The sequence below is a fragment of the Centroberyx gerrardi genome, chromosome 1, assembly GCF_048128805.1.
Source record: "Centroberyx gerrardi isolate f3 chromosome 1, fCenGer3.hap1.cur.20231027, whole genome shotgun sequence".
In the NCBI taxonomy this organism is placed as follows: domain Eukaryota; kingdom Metazoa; phylum Chordata; class Actinopteri; order Beryciformes; family Berycidae; genus Centroberyx; species Centroberyx gerrardi.
In genome coordinates this window covers 9,326,563-9,345,394 of record NC_135997.1, presented here as the reverse complement: position 1 = coordinate 9,345,394, position 18,832 = coordinate 9,326,563, and the positions used below count along the sequence as shown (strand labels likewise).

Sequence of the window (18,832 nt, the reverse complement as noted above, 5' to 3'; positions counted from 1 at the left end):
AAAGTGTTCAAATAACCCGATTGTGTTACATTCTAGTTCATTTTTTTGGTTTCATTTATAAGCTCCTAAGGTTTTTAAATCACACTTGGACAAATGTTTATCACTTCACTACTGTGTTTTATCACTGTGCAAATAAATGAATTAAACTAATTAGATAGGCCATTATGTGGCTGCCAAATACTAGTCAAATACCAAATCCCTTTTATTAAACATCTATGAAATTACAAATCCCTTTTAATAAGCAGCCTTTATGAGGAAATGTTAGCTCTTCACAAACACAAAAAACAACACACACTTGAATGCATGCACACATACAGATCATAGTAGTGTTTTACCATGTAATCTTACCCCGGGGTATTTGGCAGACCCACTCCAGCCTGGCATCACAGTGGAATGGTGTTGCATAGAAAGGCCTGGGAGGGAAGTCGTGGAGCAGGAACTCAAACAAGTGTTTCAAGCTGCTCTTCATCGTCTGATGAGGACAGAGATTGTTTGAATCAAAACTTGGAGAAATCATATATTATCACAAGGAAAACATACAAACAAAAAAACATGACACTGCAACCCCTAACCCTGATTAATCAATGCTATCCTGTCTGCTGATAGCATAAGATAGTCTGTGACATTATGGGTCTTGTTGCTATCTATCCAGTGATAGTTTATGAAGAATGACCTTCCTTGATTGCCAACACAAGCAACGTAAATGAGTGCAATGATCAAAGTCAGGTCAAAGCCAGAGCGTGCCAAGAGAAAAATATAATGGCACTCCTTCCATCTGGAACAGTGGTGTCATGGTGGGAGGGAAGTGATCCAACAACTTGGTGAAAGGTCAGTCAAAGAAAAGACAATATGATCATGGCCGGTCAAAACCGGCTGTATGACAGAGACGCATGTGACAATGTCCTCTTGATATGAAAAAAAACAAAACAAAAAAATGTGTTCCACCACAGTTTTTTAGTCTTTTACTGCATTTTCCTTCAAAACAGCATGTGGGAAATGAAATCACTGTGGTCAACGTGGGCGGATTTCAGCTGTAACATTTGTCACGACCACCCACAAACAGCTGAGCAAATGGCCTTGATCCACAGATCAGGCTGTACAGATCTACCCAGTCCGCCTTAAAAATGCCATGGCCCTTGTTAATCTGTTCCAAGTCCACCCAGCCTACCTTAAATGCTGTGCAGTCCCGATTGTATGCATCATCCTCATGGAAATCTTGGTGTAAAATACCCATAGACACCTGTTGCGGAGACATTAGAAAAAATAGACATTACACTCAGTAAACAATGTCTTTTATCAAGATGTAGTGAATCTGTCCAAACCAATCATGGTGTTATTCTTACAAAAGAGTTGAACACAGAGCTGCAGGGTTATGCACTGAAAAAAATGACAATCTTAAAAAGGCTTTTAATCTAATATTTAGTCCTCAAGTGTCATTTTCCCGTACAAGTAAGACATATGTATGCAGAGAGATAATTCCACTTGTTTCCAATTCACTTTGACTTGTTTCAAGAATTTTGTAGAATCAAGTGACAATGTGTGTGAAATAAGGCCGATCACTCCACTGGTATCAAGATAATGTGACTTGATTCAAGAAAATTCTTGAAACAAGTTGATTTGCATTGGAAAAAAATGTAATTATGTCACCCCATTTGAAGATTTTTTCACTTATTTTTGAAGATTTTTTCACTTATTTTTGAAGATTTTTTCACTTATTTTAATATAGATTTTTTCACTTATTTTAAATTTTTTTTTTCTGTGTGTTAGTTGTGCACTCACAGGTCGGCCATCGCTCCACTCCCAGGAGCGGTCTGCTGGATTTCTCCTGTTCAGGCCGACCCAGAAGAAACGGTTATCACTGGAACAAGGACAACATGAGAAAACCACCGTCATTCATTACACTTTATTTACTGATCGGGATACAAACTGTTAAAAGTTTATGTACCTTATCCAAACTGCATGATATCATTACTGTGTCGACTCTGCTTCTCCCCAAACAAGTGTGAAGTGTGAGATAGAAGATGGTGTGTGTTTATTTCAGTGTTCAAGTGAAGTACTGGGTGTTTATGTGAGAAGCTTTCAGGAGGTTTAACTCTGAGATATGTGTCTGGGAAGACAGACCTGCATGTTTAGCATTCATCTGTTGTGAAGAGACTGGCACTACCAGTCTGAGATGGAATGATTCCCACACACATGTATAAACACACACACACACACACACAACGTTTTGCGTGATGGGTGTGTGTGTAGGGGTGTAACAACATTCTAAATGGATTTGTTGATATCTTTATTACTACCAAGGGTGGAAGTAATCAATTCCATTTACTCACATTACTGTGTCCTCTTAGTAAATTTTTACTGAAGTATTGCACTTAGCTACATTTTAAGTCAGTATGTGAGTGTGTGTGTGTGTGTGTGTGTGTACCTGATGGTGTCTCTCATGACGTAGTGCAGGGCCAGCATCTCCTCCTGCTGCGTGAAGCTGGGCAGGTTGGCCCCCAGCGCCTGACAAAACCTCTCCGCTTCCTCCCAGGAGCGCTTCCTGCTCAGCCGCTCCTCGTGGAACACCTGACAAGGCGACACAGTTCACAACAGCTCCTGAAAACTGCTCCTGCCTGTCTGTCCCACAGCACCAAGGCTGCTGATGGGGGAGGACACACTCCACATACACAAAGGGCTGGGCAATACGGTTGAAATTAATATCACGATAATTATAAGGTTTTTTTCAGTGTCAATATATATATCACGATATGGCTGACGTGTGCAAAATCACTTTATCGCACTGAATTTTTAAATAATATTCCTCAAGAAAAAGGTACTTTTGCACAATTTTTTTTAACAATGTAAAAAAAGACTTTCAATGTTTTGGTAGTCAGACCAAATGTATTTATTTATTATATTCTATCCATTTATTTATTTTATTCTATATTAACTACTCCATTTATTCCTCATGAAGGTCTGACGACCGAAACGTCGCATTAAAAGTTTTAACTGCAAGTCTGAAGCAGTGTGCGCATCTTTTTTACATTGTAAATAATATTCCTCAAAATGTTTTATACCTCATTTTGTCAGAGTTTTTAAATAAAATTGACTTGTTATCATCAATATAGACAACAGAATTATGTATCACAATATCACAATTTCCTGACGATATGATTCTACTGAGAGACGATAACGATAATATTGAATTATTGCCCAGCCCTACGTACACACAAGTGTTCCAAGGACACAATCACACACACACACACCTTGTAGCAGTATTTGATGCTTGGTCTGGACATCCATCCATTAGGACAAGGTATGTTGGGGTCGGGCTCTGGTTCTGGAGGCGGTGGCGAAGTGATGTCTCTCTTACAAATGGTGCCGGCTTTAAAAATAGTGCAGTTCTTCACCTCCCACTTGCCCAGGGGTTTTGCTGTGGACATGACTGCACAACCTCCAGGCCGGTCTGACAGACACAAGCAGATACAGCACAAAGAAAATAATCATATTGTACAAAAATGAAGGTACAGATACAAGTATGAGAAAGAAACGATCCTGTTCACATATAGACACAGATCAAAACACACACAGCTTGCGCCATTTGGTATTGCTGGCCAAAATCACTATACAATAGTTGTACTAATATTACTAAAACACTACTGTGCTGTTTGTGATTGCACAATCAGTGTGCTGTTCATGTCTAGTTTAATACTAAACTCAAAGACAAGAAAAGAACAAGCACCCTGATTTGATAGAGCATAGAAAAAACCTCAATAAGGAAATCAGGGAGCTGAGACAGCAAAAAGAGTTCCTTAATAAGAGATGGTACAAAAAAAGTGAAAAGTACCAAAGAATAATTACTATCATATTTCAGTCCACCAGGCCATCATAAGTGCAAAGAACATATCACGTACAAAGGACAGGACATAGGATTGGATGATGAGTTACAGGTGTAGACAGCAAATTGGCTGAGGCTCACACAGGGTAATTGCATATAATACTGTTGTGGCTAGGGGAGCATATAGCATTCATACTGTGGTTTCCCTTCTGTCCAAGCATTATTCTAGATTAACATTCCCCCTGTGGACTCTTCATGCACCCCTTGCCTTTTAGTACGGAAAACAAGCTGGGTTTATGTGAAAAATGCTTCAAGTTTGCCGCTTTTAAACAACAGTATTTGTATGGAATTTTCCTTGTCTCATTAAATTACACTTTTTGCTGTATCAGCTCCCTGATTTCCCTTTTTGAGGCTTTTTTATGTCCTAGCAAATCAGTGTGTGGGTTCCTCTATTGTCTAATATTGGTGTATTTTTCATCTGAACCTCCGCATCTGAAGAAACCACCAACTACTTTGGCAAGACAATTCAGCACTTTATAATACTGTACTCTGCCATTCCCATGAGCCAGTCATGACACAAATCTTCCAGTCCCGCAGTATTCACCCGTTCGGTACTAGTGGATTTGTCCAGCAGTAATAAAGCCAAGCAGTGTGGTCTATACTAACCTGGTTCAAACCAGCCCCAGTTGGTGTATGAAACCGCACCGTGTGCTCCATCCTGGCTCAGCCACTGGTACTCCCCTGTGTTCTTAATGTCCTGGAGCCCTATCCAAAAATACTGAGGTTCCCTACTGATCTGCTCCCCAAGCAGACGGCTGATAAAAGCCTGCTCAAACCTGGAAAGAACAATAAAATATGAGTGTTTTTTTCCTGCTCAAACATAGAAAGGACAGTTAAAATGTGTTACAGTGGCATACTGGCATGAAAGAGTCATAATTTGACTAAGTTTTTCTGTAGAAATTCAGCTCTTCTTTTGAAATGGTACCAGGAAAGCTTTTATGTGGACAACTGAGGGGAAAAACAAGCGACAAAGTGTCACTCTTTGATCAGACGGGAGGGTCACAATTTGAACAAACTCCTACCTGTTTCTTATGGTGATGTTACAGTGGTCTTTGAAGGACACTTCCTTGTGGTTCACTTGATAGCAGGAGTTGCCGTGTCTCCTCCACCCCTGAGGGAAGGAGAGTTGTACCTCGATCACAGAACTTCAGCATGATCAGTTGAATCTCTCAGGCCAACAAAAATCTGCACACATACTGTACTACTAGGGATGGGACGATATATTGAAATTCAATATATCGCAATACAAAAATGTGACAATATGTATCGTGGAGCAGAACATTGAATCGCAATATTAGCTACACTTTATTCTGCTGTAGTAATCACAAATGAGGCAGCTTGCCCAACACAATTTCACAAGCTCTCCATCCAAATTATATTTTCTGCACTTTGTAATGACATTTTTAAACTGTTTACATTCTAGCAAGCCAATGTCATTGCTAGAAACACTTGTGGCTCAGAAATAAACATAATTCTGCAGTCATAATTTGTTGTCATTTAACTTTTATTTATTTCATCGCATCGTGGTTGTATCGAATCATGAACCCCATATTGCATAATCAAATCGTATCGTGAGACAAGCATATCGTCCCATCCCTATGTACTACCATATTTAAAAAGGTACTGCAAAATACTGCAGGCCTCCCTTGGTAAAACATACTGTAGATGAAAGCATACACGCAAAAATCAGGTCACGCTGACAATACTTACATCCCCCGGCGGACATCTGGCCACTGTCGCTGACTCCCTGACCTCTCCTTTCTTCTGACACATGAAAGGTAGTTTTTCACTGCAATTCCCGACCATCCAACCATGAGACTGGGGAGAACGGACACAGGCTTGATTTTGCAGACCCAAAAATAACAAACTGGAACAGACGATCAGAAGAAGACACACAAACACGATCTAGGTGATACGCACACACCCCACACACACACAGGGTACAACACAAAAAGCAGGATATGATGAGTGGGGTTATACAAAAGCGCACGCACATACATGCGCACACACACACACACACACACCTGTCCAGAGTAGAAGACACAGCTGGGATCCTGTGTAGGCTGGGAGGGCTGGCTTGGGCCCCAGTAAGCGAAGGTGACGGGTGCCTGGTCGGCCCAGTTGAAGACAGTGGCGCTCATGTTTGTACCGATCAGACCGATCCACACATCCAACAACTTGCCATCTGATGGACCACAACACACATGAGCACGTCATTTTAAGGAAACTTTTAAGATGTGAAATTAAAGTCAAGCAGTCAAGGCAGGGGGTCAGGTGAGAAAACATTCTGGGTTCAACCCTTGTTTCGTCCATGGTTAAAACTGCACAGCAAAAAAATTTCAAACTTAACTCATATAATCCTGAGTTGAGTCTTGAAATCCTATGTTTCTCGAAACAAATGGAAAAAAAACTGCCAATGGGATGCGATCATTTCAGATGTTTCCAATGCAAATCAACATGTTTCAAGAATTTTCTAGACTCAAGTGACATTATCTGGATATGGGTGGGGTCATCTGCCTTATTTCAAGACAATGTCACCTTGCCTGATTCTTTGCATTGGGATTCATAGGGGTCTGGACGCAAGCCTATCCACGACTGATTCACTGACGGAATTTCTTGTCGGAACTTCTTCTAGTTGTCAATTATCAAAATCTTTGGCCAAACACAGTAGCAAAGGAGATTGACGTAATCTGGAAGCGCCTCAGAGCTAACAACAATCATGGCGGTGTTCACTTCCAACCTTTTAAACATGCTGATTGTTTTAATTCATTGATGCCATTAAGTTTTTTGAGGACTGATGAAATCCATAAATCTTAGCTTGCTATCCATCCAATTCCTTTGCCGGTGCTTTCATTGTGTTAGTTGTTGTCGTGCACTCTGTAACACTCTGTAACACTCGTTATAAGTAGGTTTGTCCCGCCTACATCGACCATCCAATCAGGTATGTCAGACAGTATCTGTCGGACATAACTGCCAGTGGATAGGCTTGCATCCAGACCCCTTCATGGGGGCTAGACACCAGGCAAACCGGATTCTACTACATTTTTGAAACAAGCCAACCTGCATTGGAGACAAGTGAAATTAACTCACGCCACTGACAGATATTTCCCTTGTTTTGAGAAGAGTAAGATTTTAGGACTGAATGGGCCTTTGAATGGGCCTAAGATATGAGACCATATCCATATTTACCTGCATGGAAATTAGTGCTGATCATTTCCTTGCTGTCCAGGGAGTGCAGGCTGGCCAGAGAGCCTCCCTTTCCTCCCTCGGTGTTCTCACAGTGCGACTGGGCGTCTGCGAAGCCCAGCGGCGTGTCTTTCACCAACATGTAGCACCAGCCGCTCCATGGGACCCAGTTGTCCGCACACACTGTGTCGTTGTACACAGACGACTCTGCATAGAGGGAGAAGGAGAAAGAGAGGGAGAGAGAGCAAGACAGACAGAGACCGGAAGAGAGGGAGTGGGAAAAGGCAACTATTGATTCTGCATCCAATGTTGAGAGAACAAAACCACACCATCAACAACTGTATGTATAACATTTTGGGGGGAATATGACTTAAGGTTTGCATATGCTTCGTCAGATGTGCTTCTGAGAACCGCCCGAAACTAACTTCTGAAAGCCCTGAACCTTCATGGTTTTTCAGAACATTATGATATCTAGGAGGTGCTGCAGGCTGTCCGCCAAAAACAAGCAGCTCCACCTACAACTCCTGCAGCTGTAGCTGTAGGCAAGTGCCTTGGCTTTTGCATCTCGTTTTTTGGCTTTGTTGAGCTTGTCACGTAAACTCAGTGTTTCCCCTATATATATTCTACTGTGGCTGGCCGCCACCGTAAAATCATGACAAGCCATGCTAAAAATATTTTCAAAATAATTTTTGTTTTTGGCTGAAATGGTCTCACTTGGTAGGCTAAGCTGCTGTTAGAACCAGTGTTTCTAGGCGCGGCTGTTGAAAATGTGCCAGATTTTTTTTAAACAATGTAGCCTATTTCTGCTGAGACACACCATGATCAAAGTGACAAATGGCAACATGTGGTCACAGACAGAGCAACAGAAACACACAGACACACTGCTGCCTCATTCAGTCATTTCTATAGTAACTAGTTTCTAAAATCATTAATTTCCTATAATAACTGCACCTACAATGTTTCTATAATCACTCAGTCATTTCCTATAGCAACTGCTATAGTGTTTCTCCCTCGGACCGTGCTGCCGTTATAAGATAAAATGCTAGGGGAAACACTGGATAAACGCAGCATCCCAGCCTCTGCTGTCTCCCTCCAGGAGTTGAAAGCTTCGCAGCGGTCTACACAGCAGCTTACCGGAAGTTGCTCTAAAGAGAAGCTACAGGCAGAAATTTGCAGCTCCCTCCAATTCCCAGCCCCCTTCACACTTCATTACACTTGGCCAATAGCTGCGGCGGTGGGCGGTGTGTTCTGTTTCGGAGAGTCACATCCCCCCCCCCCTAAACAGAAGCCCCGTCCGACCATCTGAAACCCTCTCAGAACTAAGCATAAACCAAGCTTTAGAAGACAGGTCAGCACAGAAAAGGAAAGCAACAGCTAACCTACCTGCTTTTGCTGTGTGAGAAGCTTTCACACTCTTCTTGCAGACATACGGCAGACGTTTGTTGCACGACTCGGATTCGTAGTTCTGTTTAGAGTTCAGCACTCCACAGTCCGATTCTGTAATCAGGCTGGTGGATGGCATTCCTGTCACACAAACGCATACATACATACACACACACACACACACACACACACACACACACACACACACACAAAATCAGTGAATGATCGTGACAGCAGACCAGAGAAAATACTAAGTGGCATTTACCTCTACGCATCTTTCTAGATTCAGTTTTCCAATCGGATTTCAGACATAAAAATTCAACCGAAAATAATCTTTATGTTGTTCAACATGCTGCTGCCAGTAAACGTAAAGCCTTTGACACATTGTGAATAGGGCTGCAGCTATCGATTATTTTAGTAATCGAGTATTCTACCGATTATTCCATCGATTAATCGAGTAATCGGATAAGAAATACTTTTGCTTTATTAAAGAGCAATAGTAAATATACAAAAGAGAAAAGCTGTCCGCACGAAGCTGTCCATACGACACTGTGATTTACTGAAAACGAGGTGAAATAATAATTATTATTGATATTTATTACTAGGCCTAAATATCATACAAGTTCATAAGACTGGCTAATGTACATTTATTTACTATGTTGAAGGGTTGCCCTACACCTGCTGACCCTACTCACTGCAATCAAACTAAACTGAATATACCTGCTGTATTGGACTGGTGCATTTTAGGCTCCAATTGCTACTTACACCACCTGATATTTTGCTTTCTGGGGTATTTTATGCATCACTGTGAGGGGAGTAGGTGTGTGTGTGTGTGTGTGTGTGTGTGTGTGTGTGTGTGTGTGTGTGTGTGTGTGTGTGTGTGTGTGTGTGTGTATGTGTGTGTGACTATCATAATAATAACATGAATGAAGCTCAGGCTTTCACAAATTGACTGCAGCATTTTATTTTCTGTGGTTATTTTCTTGAGCAAAACTTAGCTAACTTAGGGACATCATAACTAGCCACCATATTGATTTACGTTCTTAACTAGCCATTACATATAGCCATAATTAACGTGCATTCTTTACTAGCCTTCATCTCATCCCGTTTTAATATTAAGTGCTGACTCCGCCCACCCGGCCAGTTTCGGCGTACGCCGGTAGCAATTACAAGTGGACCCTATCCTACAGTCCCTGCTCTCAGCGGAGGGAAGGAGCTACGCTGTGTGTGGGAAGCGCTGTGACCGTCAGACCCCTCTGGATTAGACAAGCAAGTAGAGAAAACCGGCATCAGCCGAACCAATTTATTGCCAAATGCTTTGGGATTCAACACATTAACATTGCTTCCCATGGTCAGAAAAAGTCGGCAGATTTGTCGCTAGTCGCTTTTGAGAAATAAAGTCGCCAGGGGGGTCTGAAAAGTCGCTAAGTCTAGCGACAAAGTCGCCAAGTTGGCAACACTGGATCCGAAACTTTGGACACTTTCTGTCGTTTTCTCTGGCCTGTCTCTTCTCTTCGCCCCTCGCTATTTTCTCTCTCTTTCTCCAGCGCGTTGTGCAACAGTAATAATCATCCGTGCGAAACACTGAGCGTGTATATAGTTATATGGATTAAACGAAGCTTCGATGCAAAGAATTTGCATCGATGATTTTTAGTAATCGAGTTACTCGAGTTTCTCGAGGAATCGTTTCAGCCCTAATTGTGAATAATAGCCATAAACAGCTTAGATCAGTATTAGGCTGGATGGCTGCAGAAATCTCGCAGGTCAGAAAGCAGAGTAAGGACAACACTTCCCCTCTGACACAGAAAACAGCATGACGAATTACAAATAGCTTGAAGGTTTTATAAAGCGTTCCATTCAGTACCATTAATGGGTTATTCAACAACGCTAACAATCCCAATGCCACACTGTGTCCAATAACCAGTCACAATGAGCTTGTTTACAACACTGGCCTCATTGTTTCTCTGACTGACACTGAGTCTCAGTTTATAGAAGGGCAGCAACAACAGCACAGCTTGACCATTAGGGCTGAAAGATGAATTGAAAAAATATTGAAATCCTGGTACTGATTGCTGCAATTATCATATCACAAGAGGATGCGGTTTTCCCTCTTAGAAGAAAAGGTGTTTCAGACAGCTTCCTAAACATGTTTTTCTAGGGCCATGTACAATCCCTGGCCTGCAAATCAAGTTGCATGCCAGAAAAAAACAAAAAAATGTATTCAGACTGTCCAAATCCCAAGCATTAGCATCTCATCTAATTTTATAGGTGCTGAAAGAGAAAATATGTAGGAAAATAGGTGTCTACATGTCTCACAATTCCTATCACAAACACAACAGTAAAAATAGCAATATGACTTTTTGTCAACATTGTGCAGCCTTTTCTACCATGACTGGGCCTGAGCTCAATGCTTCTTAACTGTTGGGCAGAGACCAAAAAGCGCAGACATGTGATGTTTCTGAAACCATTATGAAACATTTCTTTTTAATTTGATAAGATATGTATCCCTTATTCCAAACACTCTCCCAAAACCTTTACAATGATAATGAAATGAGGCAAGAATTAAGAAGTAACACAACGGAAAGAAAAAGGAAATAAAACACCGATACCACCATCATCGTGGCAAAAACGTGTCTCTCACCTGATTCCCAGCGCAGGTAGGAGAGAGGGGAGCCATCTGACCACTGCCAGCCCTGAGATGTGTCCAGCTGGTGAAGGCCGATCCACATCTTTTCAGGCATTCTGCCCAGGCCGCCCACTACTACAACACACACACACACACACACACACACACATATTACACAACAGCACAGGAATGCACAGAGATAAAAACTAGAAATCGTGAGTCTAATATGAGCAAATTAGATCATTTTCTACCAGTGAATGTAATATAATAAAATACAAGGATACTGTAAATGGACCAAGAAGATATCTATCTATCTTGGACCTAGATAGATAGATAGATAGATAGATAGATAGATAGATAGATAGATAGATAGATAGATAGATAAAGAAAGATAGATACAGGAAGAGACACTGAGGGAGAGAAAGAGAGAGAGAGAGAAAAAAAAAGATACAGGAAGAGACAGACAGAGAAAAAGAGTTTCTACTACTGTACTATTGTAGCTTTCACTGTGTGTATATTTACATTCAAAAGGACACTGCTAACAGTGAAGTCCAAACTTGAACTGTAACGGTTTGTACAACCCAGTACAACCCAATCCAACTCATCATCCTTTATAAAATAGCTGTAGAGCGTTATTCTTAAGTGAAACTGACAAGAGGTTATTTTAGGCGAAGCCATCAGCCTGTTAGGCCAGTTTACAGGAACTGTTGTTGATCTAACCACAAGAGTCACTCCCGACATGGTATTCAACTGTCAGCTCAAGACACTGACTGAAGTTTCTTTCATAGCAAGACAACAACCAACAACAAACACCAATAACCAGTTGGTTCCAGATTTGTTGCTTCTTTCTTTATTTCCTAAGAATTTGCTACACTCCCTTGTAAACAACATTAACTTAAAACAAGAGCGTCAGAAGCTCTGACTGCATGTGACACCCTCAAGACACAACAACTGGGATCAAAATCATGCAAAAGCCCTATTGTTAAAGAGGTGCTTCACCACACTGATGATACCTTCAGGCCATTATTGGGGGTTAAGTGCTTGAACTGTGGTTAGATTACATCTGAAATATTTATATTGTTTGTTCAACTTTGTCTAAATTCTTCTTCTTTTTCATTAAATTATCTTATGTAAAACTTACGGAAAACATGTAGTGCATCGATCATCTGTGCTGTCAGTGTTCTTTGAGACTGAAATAGTGTGGGTCATAATTCAACATTTTCCAAAATGATAAGTTGGTTACAGTGCTCACTGTACCAGATATTTCAAGGCAGGTCATTTTCAGTTCTAAACCCTCTGTCATTATAGCCTAGCATAAATCATTAAGAGATTTTTTGTCAAAAATAGGAAATAAGATTGGAGAGCCTCAGTTAAGAGAGCTAAGAATCAATTACAGTCACAAATACTGTGAAGCAAACCAACTGACTGGCTATCATACCATTATATGCAAAGTTGCAAACACCATGTCATGGAAAATTTAACAAAATCAAAAGGAAATTTAACCAAAAGAAAGTAAATTAGCTTTCATCTTGCAAAACTGGCATAAGATACGACATTTGATAAAGAACTGTTTCCACCCCCAGTATACAGGTAGATTTGAGACACTCCCCCCCGTTGCCCTTCTCACCAACCCGGCCAAACCCCAAACCCCCCTCCTCTCCTCCGCTCTTGACGCCCACTTTCTTGCATTTTTCAAAATCGCACAGTAGGCGGAGAGATGCTCAAACTGGGCGCAAAATGACTCGAAACAAAAAGAAGAAGGCTACACTTTTACACTAGAAGTTTGTTAGTAGCAAAGGGCAGCGAGTCAGTCTTACAGGTGGTGGAGGAGAGTTCCTCTGGAGCAGACAGGCTGAGCAGATCAGCTCCCTGGCTGCGACACGAGTCCAGAGCTTCCTGCCAGCTCACTGCTGCACTGGTAACAAACTCATAGCAGGATTCTCCTTCCGGCCCCGCAAACAGAGTCTGGCAACCTTCCTCTGTGAAGGCAAGGAGAGAGTGTGAGTGTGTGTGTGATGTGTATTATTCAGTTCTGTTGATCCTGGATGTGTTTTAACATTTTTCATTAGAGAGAGAGAGAGAAAAAAAACTAAAGAAAATAGCCTGCACGCATTCTTTTGATAGTAGACATTTTAGGTCATTGTTATCAAAGACTGCATGCTGGAAAATAACCAGCCATGCCAAGGAAATGGAGGAGACAAATTTAGATTGCCCTCACATTAATGGCAACCAGGAAATTCTACGTCATATTCAAAATGGTTTGGTGAGCGTCTGCTGGTCTCCATAGTCACTATCTTAACAAGCAAAAAGGCTGAGAATGATGAGAAGTAATGAAATGCAACATGCCAGGTTTTAGGCAGTGTCCCATCTTTTTGTCTTGGTCATGGTCAGAGGTGGTGGCACACCAGGACAGTCCGGGGGAGTTTTCAACTGGGAGGCAGCCGTAATGCCAGCTGCCGTTGTAGTGGAAGGGGAACTCGCAGGGAGCGCCGGCAGAGTTCCCATCGGTGGTGTGGACGACTACACAGAGGGGAGAGAAGAGCAGAGACAACAAAGACAAAACTTTTAGACCAATTACAAGCCTCTGGCGTTCACGTCACTTGTGAAAAAACCCCAACTGAAATCATGTCAGGACAGTGATCGGTTGAAAGTGAACTGAGAGGTGGTGTGGTGTTGCGTAACACCAAACCGCCTCGCCATCTCATGACAAGCAAACACAGGCCAAGCAGAAAATTTCCATAAAATGAGACCAAAATAAACTAAGACATAGATACTGAATGAGGCGAGTATTTACTTATGAACGACTGTTGGCGAACTTAAGACTTGGACAGAGATGCTTTGATTTGTGGCAAAAAAGCAATTCACAAGGAGAAGGGGAAGATCTATTAGACATTATCTTATTTCGTAAGCACTACACCCCAAGTAGCACAAGTGAAAGTTACATCAGATCCTGTGTATTGGTAAATAAAACGAGTGAATAAGACTCAACAAGGAGAAACAGTATGACAAAAATGTATAGATTACAAGAAACAGAAATAAGAAACAAAAAGGCTCTCATTCTGTATTTGAAATTGTTGAGTCCACAGTGTAGATCCTCTATATCCAATGCCTGTCTTATTTTATTACGGAGATAGCCAAAACCACTCAAGACTCTGTTTATTTCTTGTGGACACACATCTAGAAAAAACTACTTTAAAAAAAAAATACTAAGAAAACTACTCTAAGTGCTACTTGTATGCTTGCCAGATGTGAGTGTCTTTCCAAATAATGAAACAAGTTTTTTTCTATGACAGTCGTGGATACAAATAACACCTTTCATATTTTAGCAGCACCACTTGCTGAGGCAACAAAAAGTTTGTAGAAACATGTTACAAGTCATATCTTAACAGTCTGGGATAACATCACAACTGCTGAGTGATAAATAGAGAAATCCAAAACACAATGATAACGTCACTCATCGTAATACGACTGAAATGTAAGGGGGGTTGAGATTCCAATAGTGAGACGCTTTTTCCAAAACAGAGTACAGGCCGGAAAGTGAGTTTTGAGAGCCAGAAATCTCAGCATCTGGTGAAGTAATCGCTGAGTCACTGGTATTGATCAATAATCCTATTAAATCCCCTCAGATATATTATTGTTATTTTGTGCACTTTAGTTTTTTAGTTATTTACAGGCGTAGTTTTTCTGCTGACCACTACATGTCCTATATTGCATTAGCAGAAGTCCATCATATCCTTGGTTATATACAGTAGGGAGTCAACTGGTATAATTAATTATTGTTGCTTTTGAGTTGTTGTGTTGTTAGCCAATATACAAGATTAAGTATTACTGTTTGGGCAGGTTTAGTACATTTTAGGCATGGTTATTGAAATTAGCTAAAAAGCTAAAGCAATTTCCATTGGTATGTTATTGTGCATTCATGTGCTATCAGATATAGTGGAAAAAAACAAATTTCCTGGAAATTTCACATGAACGGCCTCCAAAGTCAGATAATTAAGTCGGAAAAATGGCCAACTGGACTCCGAGCTGTGAACCTTGACTATAGCCTACATTTATAGACAGTTGGGGCGTGTTGTATACAGATAAAGAGATCACATGAAATTCTGTTGCTTTACACAGTAAGCAGAACTTAAAATATTTTTAAGGTGCAGGGGATTTTAAACGCATCAGAACAGGGTAGTGAAACAAAAGTAAAAGCAACACTGTATCTTGCCCTGCACAGGCCTATATAACACTTGTCACCTGACACTGAACAAATGAATACAATTAAAGCCACTCAACAATCATAAGGAAACCAGGAGGAATTCCCCCAGTTTATCGAAGACACAGACGTTCCACTGATTACACTTCAGCTCTCAAGTTTTCAAAGTAGGCCAATCCCTTCATCTAACCACACACAGAGATAACAAACCACTCAAGCTCTTTTCACCACGCATAAATGCTACAGTTCAACTGTGTAAAAACCAGTTTGTTCACGTGTCACCAAATTGGAGGCTGTAAATCCAGGAGTGTAAAACATCACAAGGTTGCTGTAAATTCAGCTTCAGGGACTGGATTCCCTGTCAGAATGAACATACTCAAAATTACATTCACACTACATTTAACACACTACATTCAATCCTTTGACTAATGACTGGGGATTCTCCTCAGGCATTAGTCAGACCTCAGACCTCTTCAGTCCTCACTTTTCTTACTGCTTTCAGCTCTGTAAACAGTCTCTCCCTCACACAGGGGAAAGCACGCTCACCTCGGTACGGCCGCTGGCAGATGTTGTCCTGGGACCCGTCTCTCCTCCAGGCATCGCTCGAGTCCCGCTTGGCACCGACTTTGCCGTTGCTGACGGTCAGGCCCATCTGGTAAGCGGTGTAAACAGCCCCTTCCAGGCAACGCCACCACAGCATGCTGTTGGAGCCTTTGGAGCCACAGTCGAACAGGGACAGGGTCTTGGACCGTAGCTCCAACCCCAGGCAGAGGGACGTGTGTACGTGGAAGAGCCGGTGGCCCGAACCCCACTTCCACCACTGGGACCCGGTGCTAGTGCTGCAGGAGGCGAGGCTCACACCTGCTGGGGCCTCTGCCACCAGACACTTCCCTGTGCTGGTGTGCTGGATGGTGAACGCATCGCCATCTGTGATGATAGAGCAAAACAGAGGGAATATCAGTGTCCAAAAGGATGCGGTTACCTCAGCCACACATCTCCTGAGTGTCTTTTGTCTCCATCAAGATCTAAGTTGAGGCTACAGTTCTCTAAAGGGCTTAAATGAATGCTACTGGTTATTTGTGATGTCTTATGTTAAATAGGTAGAACAGACAAAAAAACTAAAATCCTTGATTTAAAAAAAGGACTCAAATTATTTGTATTTAGTGACGTCATGCACATCAAAACATTTCCCATACAGAGTACTGGACATAATAAGGGATGATTATAGCAAAATTAGAAGGAAACTATAGCCAGGCAAAATAAAAAAAAATCACACACACCTACGCAGTCACTTTACTTGAGGGACTATACTTTCCAAATAAAATGGTAAAAAAAAAAAAAAAAAAAAAATCTTATCACAGCTTCACTTGCGGCCAATTAGTTCTAGGCCTATATAGTGTACTGAATATAAACAACATTAAGAGTGGATGTAAATGACCATTGTTTATGGATGTAACAGGTACAGGCCACACATGGCTTACAACTGGGGAGGCAGGGAGGAAGTAGCGATGAGTGTGCAATTTGTTTGCCTGTCAAATGTAGCATGGTAGCAAATTCATTGCGGAACGGGAGCGAGGTCAAATTACTTAACAACTAACGTTAAAAGTTAGACTTATAGTTTGGCACATTTAAATAGTCTCCGTCATGGATCTGGATCAGGTCTCGCTTCAGGGGGCGGTTATCCAACTGCGCCGAATTTGAACTGCAGAAAAGCCTTTGTCGTAGTTGTAAATACAGGCAGACATGGCACATAAATGAAACGTCGTAGGTTGAGGTACTTACCAGAATTTACAGCCTGCGCACAAGTTCCCAAGAAAAGTGTCGTCTCCCACACAATCAAGAAACAAAGGCAAAGTGTTGCTTTGGGTATTTTCAACATGGTCACCACAAAGTCTCTTTTTCGGATTCATACAGATTATGCCTCCCGGCGAGTTGAGCTGCGAATATAGGCCGATCAATATTTGAGCTCCAAACCGAAACTGATCATCTAACTAACTAACCCACTTGTCCCAACTGTCAACTGTAGACCGAATCCCGTTCCGACACGAGCGTCAAGCTAGCGAGAATATAAAATACAACTTCCGGTTAGAACTTTCAATATAAAACCCCCCCGGTGGTGACGAATGCACGTCCACCCACCTCAATGTAAACCAATGAGATCAAGGGAAATCTTCTATGACTATAAGTGTGTTTCTTCAATGTCTCTCCTTATGTTTTTTTTTTTTTTTTTTTTTTTAAATAATTGTGCCATCAGAAAGATATTTGCCTGAAGTTCAGTGCATGTAGGGAGGTGTCTCTACCATATAAGGCAATATGGGCTGTTTTTTCCTGCAGTTGTGGGCTATAATCTAATCTAATCTAATCTAATCTATAGATCTCTATACCAGATAACATGAAATGATGTCTACTATTTTGAAAAGGTTATTTTAAACTATAGAAGTGGCACAACTGCTCTTAAAGGCAACACAATGGAAGGTCCAGTACCATACTTTTTTCCCAAACCTGAAAAATATACACTTTAATTTTGAAGGCAACATCACCCAAATTCCGGTCTTGTCCTGTTTTTTTTTACGGCTAGCTTGACGCAGCTCGATCTGACTGTTTCACTTTCTAGGTTAGTAACTCACGTTCCCTGATAGCCAAGATATTATCCTATGATTACGCACAGACACCGCCCACTCGATTGTGTCCGTGTTCTGTTTCAATCGCCAATTTGCAGTTACGTCGCAGTGTAAGACCCCACCCTACCTAACAAATGTCAACTACACATTACATTTTATTTTGAAATCCAGTAGCTGTTGTGAATTATTAATGCTTTAAGAGCAACCTACACTTGGCCCACAAGCCTCTTTGTTTTCCAGAGGTTTCCTTGGTGCTGCTGCCAAATACTGGGTGCTTTGATAAGCAATCTAAAATCAATGCTCTTGGAATCTGCTACTATTTTCTGAAACTTTATTGAGATTACTGTAACATAAAGATCATATAGGGCTATTATGCATACAAACTCAGCATTGCTTCCAATACCCAGAGAAGCAGAGTTTGTCCTGTGCTCTTTTTTTTCACAGCAATGTCAGACAAATTCAATGGAGAAAGGTGACAGCACCGGATCATTTTCAAAGATGTGTTTTCTCATGTGGAACTCGCTTCTGCAATATGAAACTAATTTGATCTATAAATAAACAGACCTCTGAGTTTACAAAGTCAGTCATTGTAGGCTATATACAGTATCTGGGCAGCCTATTTAATGACTGTACCCTCTCATTGTTAATGGAGCCGCTACAAGCTGATTAGATGACAGGACAGTGTTGCTTCTCTGGTCCTTGTGTTTGTTCGTGTTCACAAATAGGTTCACAGACAGGTTTTTTTATTATAACTGTGACTTTGATGTGGCTTTTCTGAAAAAAATGCAAGACAATTTGTGACCCTGCGTGTGCGTACTTGTGGTAAAAGTACAAGTTAGTATTTCACCATCATTTTCCATAAGGATACAAGAAATTGGTCCAAAAGGATTGGGCAAAATTGCAAGTCAAAGCCCAAAATTGCAAAGAATCAGAGA

General features: G+C 41.2%; 1 protein-coding gene across 3 annotated transcripts in view; it reads right to left on the bottom strand.

Moving 5' to 3' along the window:
* ly75 (lymphocyte antigen 75) overlaps window positions 1-17,293 on the bottom strand; it is a 31,113-nt gene extending 13,820 nt beyond the window's left edge. For 2 of the 3 annotated variants that reach the window (XM_071914985.2, XM_071914987.2), the window contains exons 1-16: window positions 17,059-17,293; window positions 15,823-16,203; window positions 13,422-13,595; window positions 12,893-13,054; window positions 11,091-11,210; window positions 8,450-8,590; window positions 7,070-7,273; window positions 5,905-6,065; window positions 5,591-5,698; window positions 4,903-4,991; window positions 4,487-4,656; window positions 3,249-3,448; window positions 2,426-2,568; window positions 1,780-1,858; window positions 1,169-1,240; window positions 349-472 (exon numbers count right to left, since the gene is read on the bottom strand). In XM_071914985.2, coding sequence (XP_071771086.2) covers window positions 349-472; window positions 1,169-1,240; window positions 1,780-1,858; window positions 2,426-2,568; window positions 3,249-3,448; window positions 4,487-4,656; window positions 4,903-4,991; window positions 5,591-5,698; window positions 5,905-6,065; window positions 7,070-7,273; window positions 8,450-8,590; window positions 11,091-11,210; window positions 12,893-13,054; window positions 13,422-13,595; window positions 15,823-16,203; window positions 17,059-17,155 — 2,425 coding nt within the window. In that variant the 5' untranslated portion in view covers window positions 17,156-17,293. The remainder of the gene's footprint in view (window positions 1-348; window positions 473-1,168; window positions 1,241-1,779; window positions 1,859-2,425; window positions 2,569-3,248; window positions 3,449-4,486; window positions 4,657-4,902; window positions 4,992-5,590; window positions 5,699-5,904; window positions 6,066-7,069; window positions 7,274-8,449; window positions 8,591-11,090; window positions 11,211-12,892; window positions 13,055-13,421; window positions 13,596-15,822; window positions 16,204-17,058) is intronic. The other variant, XM_071914986.2, reaches the window with a different exon arrangement.
* Between the last annotated feature and the right edge of the window lie 1,539 nt (window positions 17,294-18,832).